At 34.8% G+C, this 6,000-nt stretch overlaps 1 protein-coding gene across 1 annotated transcript in view; it reads left to right on the top strand.

Moving 5' to 3' along the window:
* Positions 1 to 1,472: 1,472 nt before the first annotated feature.
* The window catches only part of timp2a (TIMP metallopeptidase inhibitor 2a), a 31,430-nt gene continuing 26,902 nt past the window's right edge, over positions 1,473 to 6,000 (top strand). The window contains exon 1 of the mRNA XM_067429230.1: positions 1,473 to 1,887. Coding sequence (XP_067285331.1) covers positions 1,770 to 1,887 — 118 coding nt within the window. The 5' untranslated portion in view covers positions 1,473 to 1,769. The remainder of the gene's footprint in view (positions 1,888 to 6,000) is intronic.

Here is a 6,000-nt window from a genome sequence, read left to right as displayed (position 1 = left end):
AAATTTTAATTTCAATGAACTCAAAATTTTAAGGCAACCATCAGGTAACTTTTTTTCTAAATAATTGTTTACAGTGTACGTGACACTCACATAAAAAAATAGTAGGCTGTAGTATAGTAAAATTACTCTAGTAAATATTATAGTGTTTTTGAACTATAAAACTATATTTGTACATATAGTTATATATAGTTATAGTACCTCAATATTTACTACACTGTAAAAAATTATTTAGAAAAAAAGTTGGTTGCCTTAAAATTTTGAGTTCATTGAAATTGAAATTTTGAGTTAATACAATGAACATTTTTTGAGATTCGACAAACTTTTAAAAAATATTATTAAAAGATTTTGTAAGCATATTGGGTAATTATGTGTGTGTTATTTCTGATGACGCAGTGAAACATGCCAAATAGTGCTATTTTCATGATTTATCAAATTTTTTATGTGGTTCAGATACAAAAATATTTTGAGTCTCTATTTATTAAACAAATTTCCTTCATTGTATCAACTCAAATATTTAATTTCAATAAACTCAACATTTTAAGGCAACCAGGTTACTTACTTTTTTAAGTTAAACCAACAAAAAACAACCAAATTTTTTTACAGTGTATAGTTGAACAATTTACTAGATTGTAAAAAAGTTGCTACCTTACATTTTTAAGTACAATCAACCTGCATGTTCAAGTCAATTAAACTTAAATTGCATTAAACTGACTTATGAGTTGAATTAACTTATTTTGATGAGTTAAAGCAATGTAAAAATGTATGTTGACATAACTTATTGATCAAACCATTTTTTACAGTGTAAAGGTATGCTGTAATATAAATTAACAAAGCATAGTAAAAAAAATTAGGCTACAAGAGAAAACTAGTATTTTTCATCCAGGAAACACTCACTTTAGCTAATGTTAACAATAAATTCTGCATTTAAGGTTAAAAGAATGTCTGTTTAAAGTCTTTAATAATGATCTCAAAACATTATCACAAAAACATGACTTAATTGTACATAACCTATCGTCCGTGGACGTTTTTTTTTTGTTGTTGTTGTTGTTGTTGTTGTCTAAAACATTTTAGTTTTGTGTTCTAACATTTTTAAACGTTACAAATTGTTTCAGTAACTTTTTAATGTTTGCAAAAGGATAAACTGTTTCCTTTAACGTTCGCATATTAAAAACATTAGCAGAACGTTCTTGGAACATATTTTTGTTAGCTGGGAACACGAGTAGCATTATACATAAACACAAGCATGTGTCTTTAAAAAAAGGAAGGGAAAGCAGCATATATATTAATGCCTATTTTTGTCTAACAAAGACGGTCGTGTAATGAAATCCGTTTATATATTTTTAGTACTTCAATGTGATTATCTGTACAAAACTCTGTCCTGACAGAAAGAGTGAAAGAAATCTTTTGAGGACCTTTGCGAAGCGCCCACCTCTGGTTGAATCTGGTTTAAAAGGGAGGAGTCCACGCGCAGTATTAAGGCATGAACCTGGTCTCTCCACGAGAACACACCCATAGAAGGCAGTGGAAAAGAAAGAAGCCTGGAAAGACCATTAGATACAGCAGCAGTGCACTTCCTTTATTACCATCAAGCCCGTTCGTCTCTAAGGAATTTAACAGCAATAGTCATACTAATACTCAGCTTGTGGGCATCTTGAACGGCGGTGGACATTGTACTTTTCGACTGTGTGAGGGACTGGATCATTGTTGTCATTGCAGAAGATCGTTGACCTGCCTCTACATTTGCTGTCAGATATTAAAGTGAAGCAAAAATGAAGAGCTGTATTGGCACACTTGTGGTGCTGGTACTGTTTCGAGTGGGAGAGATCGCAGAAGCGTGCAGTTGTTCCCCCGTCCATCCTCAACAGGCGTTCTGCAATGCTGATGTTGGTAAGTGCGTGTCAACAATCTAAACGCTGCTACGTCACAGTGCAAAATTGTTACTGTAGCAAATTTATCAGCATATATGCATGAATGCAAAGTAATTATCAAGATAGAAACCTGAAACTATCCTTGAGTAATGGCATATTTCCTCTGCCATGACAACAACAAAGTTGTTGCAGTAGCCTATATTATTATTCTTCAAAATAAGAATATAGCCTACTGCAAATTTTAAGGCTGCTCTGAAGCGGCATTTCATTCACTTAGAAGTAAAATGGCATAAGAGCTTCCTCTGATACTAAGGGCAGAGGTGGGTCAGAGTTGTTTGTTTTAGTACTGCTTTCATGTGGTGTGTGTGTGTGTGTGTGTGTGTGTGTGTGTGTGTGTGTGTGTGTGTGTGTGTGTGTGTGTGTGTGTGTGTGTGTAAAGGTGTACTAAAATATCTATCTCTGATCCACATCATCCCCTGTGGTTATGATGCAGCCTTCACTTACAAAGCAGCATCAGAGTAGCCTTCATTTTTAGTATATTATTTTGAATTATATTAAATATTTATTTCTAATAACAGCCTATTTATTTATTTATATTATTAGATTTTATTTATTTATTATTTATAATACATGTTTATTCAGATGATTATATTTTCATAATTTCAGTTATTCCATATTCACAATTTCATAAAATATATTTTTTTCAAAATCTGCATTTGTAATGTGGGTAAATGCATTTATGCTGAACTGAACTGCACTGCACTCAATCAGCTTCTCTGAGATTTTGGGCTGTGAAAATCGAAAAAAATGACTATCCTTTTATTTGTTGTACTTGTACCTGGATGTATTTTTGATCTCATCAGTTTTTTTTTTTTTTTATGGCTGAGCACAGATGGTGCTAGGATCCTATTGGAATTGCTCCGTTTATTATTATTTCATCTTATGCTTCTGTTCTATTATTTAGTGCCCAGGACATCAGTAGATAAAGTGTTCTGTCTGTTATCTTCAGTACACACATACAGTCCTGTAGCTTGAGCTGAATGACGTTTTGAGGCCTGTTTATATCTATTTATATCTGGCTTCTCTATTTCATTACTCAGAAACAATTCATTATGTCTGGGTTTCACAGAAAGCTTTGAGCTGTTCTGAATAGACAAAGCCAAAACATTTAGGGTACAAAATCCAAAATAAGTATTTGTTGAAAGCAAAATGCCTGTTGCATGGTGAGATGATGGTGAGATGTTGTTTTGCAGAACAACAAATGTGGATGTGACTGATGTCTGCTGGTAAAAGACTGAAACCCAAACAGCATGATAAAATCAGAACAAACACTATTATTTTTGACTTGTATTCACAGATTCACTGTCTAGCTGCAAGCCAACATTTTTGTTCTTTATAGAAATATTTTACAACAAAACATTTACATGTTCATTTGTGATAACTATGGGAAACTTTACAACTGTCACATAACTCTATTTAAAATTGATTATTCATTTTTGTCCAGCCCATTCTGATACCTCCAACCACATCCAGTCAGCTTAAATCATTTGAACAACGATCAGTACATAACATAATATGCAAATCAAATATCAATTAACTTAATGCAGGATAGCTCTATTAAAAATAAAGGTTTTCAAAGTGACTCGTTAAAGAACCATTTTTGGTTCCCCAAAGAACCTTTAAATTAACTTTCTTGGTGTGAATTTTTTTTTTTTAAAAATCAACAAAAAATTTTTTTTCCACTATAAAGAACCTTTTGTGTTATGGAAAGGATTTGTGGATGTTAAAGGTTCTTCGTGGAACTGGTGCCAATAAGAACCTTTATTTTTTTAAATTGTAGGTTAAGAGATTGGCACAAAACTCTTTGACACTGGCTCTGGACCATCCTTATTGTTTTGCCCTGCATGACTAGTGTGTCACTTAGTGCATCTTAATGACCACATTTAGATATTTGTCTCTTCAAAGATAAATAAAAAGAGTGAGGGAAAGAGAAAGGGAGGACAAGAGTGCTACTGACTAAGGCCTTGATTTCCTGTGCAACTGGTCTCTATTCATATTTCTCTCAGACGGAGAGAGCTGAGACAAAAAATTGCAAGAATGTTTTGCATCCCACTGGGGCTTTCCCTCCCAGTTCATGCTTAATTCTTAATTCAAGTGCTGTCCTGAGATAATTAGCTAGGTGCGCCCGCCGCTGGATCAGAACCCAAGCCCTGTATTGTGCTGCCAATAGAAGATAAGACAAATGCACACTCTTAAAGTGCTTTATGGGGCTTATAGTTTGATTAGAACCCGCAGAAACCATCGGAGAGCATCCGACATCTGGCCGACAGCTCTGGATGTGCTAGAGAGGAAAAAGCAATGAAAGTCGAGGACCTTTAAGAAATATGCATGGCATTCTTCAAACAGTGAGAAAAGCGAACTCTTTGGCTGCACTGCCCGCCCTTGCCTCAGCTCACTGGCTTTGAACCAGTGCTTCTTGGATCAAGGGAGAAAGATTTTTTCCATCTATTTGTGAAAAGTTAACTTTAGTGGCTGTTCGGTGAGGCTTGCGTCTTTCCTGACTTGCAGTGGAAATGAACAGGCTCAGGCTATTAGCCGGAAATTAATTTAGTGCTCATATTTTATGACAGAACGGGATGTCTGCATATTAATAAAATAACCAAATAACCGTAATGCGGTCATTTGCCCTTTGCGTTCTGTAAGTGTTTTTGCCAGTATTCTCTCCACTTGGCATTAATAAGGTTTCTACGTGTCATACATAAAGCAATCTTAGTCTTAGTCATATGGATCCAGTTCCCTATGGGAGTGACATAGCCCCATTATTTACCTCGCAGTTCACTGTTATTGAGTCATAGATGAACACAACATGCTTTTAGAGAGTCTGAACAGTGACAGGATTGTCTCAAGATTGAAAACTTTAACATGAGCAGTGCCACTAGACTTTTTCCCCTTTTAGCTTTTAAAGTCTGTTGTTCAGAATGCATTCCAAAACTCAACATTTTTGTTTGCCTGCAGAGCCACCAAAAAAAAGAAGAAAAAAAAGAAATCTTTGTACAATAAGAGAGGACATCTGGGAAAACCATGTTAGTTAAAAATAGGAATGAATCTAATTTGTTTTTCATAGCAGCCAGTAGAACCTGTGAGAAAGAATGATGATCTTACTGAATGATTCATTTGTGCATGTATCGTATTGTTCAGAATATAAGACAACCCTGATTACGACCCCCCTCCTCCCCCATTTCAAGATGTAAAATATTTTTCATATTACATTTTTTTGTATTGAAAGTATGGTAAATACTGGTAAAATGTATATAATAATAAATAAACACTTTTTGGCATATCATAAAATAACCTATAGCCCATCTGAATTATACCAGTTTAGCTATCCAGCTCATAGTGAACATTTTCATTAATTAAGTGGGTTTTAAAGGTGTTGTGTGTAGTATGTAGGATCTATTGACAGAAATACATAACCATGTTTTCAGTGTAGTATAAAGATCTTACATAATGTACTGTTATGTTTTTATTACCTTAGAATGAGGCCTTTCTATCTACATACACCGCGGGTCCACTTACAGTGAAATCAACATTTTGTGCCGTCATGTTTCTACAGTAGCCTTAAACGGAGAAACTGCTCTACAGGGCGCTAGCTACTTTCTGCTGTCTCCGATGATGACATCTTTGTCTTGTGTCAGCCACCGTAGCTCTTTTTTGCTTGGAAAGGGAGGGGTCAGCGGTGGGTGGTTGCAATACACAACCTCACCACTAGATGTCACTAAAATTTACACAGTGCACCTTTAAAATCACGGATATTGTTTGGTCCTATCAGTGAGTAAGCAAAAAAGTCACGCGCCTCTTAGACTATAAGCTTTTCTTTAACTGCATTTTTTTAACCCACTTTTTATACCCGCAATCTTTTAACATTACACTCATGACACAGCGCATTTCTTGTTTTAGGCGTATTTGGCACCACCTATTATGGGTGTATTAGTAACATGTAAAAGTAAAAGACCCTGAATATATGACAACATATGACGATGAAAACATTATCTTTTATTCGGAACAATACGGTAATTCCAAATAAAAACAATGTAAAAATGTTCGAAATCTGCATTATCAGCTGATAGCTAAT

This window comes from Pseudorasbora parva, chromosome 21, assembly GCF_024679245.1.
Source record: "Pseudorasbora parva isolate DD20220531a chromosome 21, ASM2467924v1, whole genome shotgun sequence".
Taxonomy (NCBI): Eukaryota; Metazoa; Chordata; class Actinopteri; order Cypriniformes; family Gobionidae; genus Pseudorasbora; species Pseudorasbora parva.
Note: the sequence above shows the minus strand (reverse complement) of the source record. Positions and strands in the feature narration are given on the sequence as shown.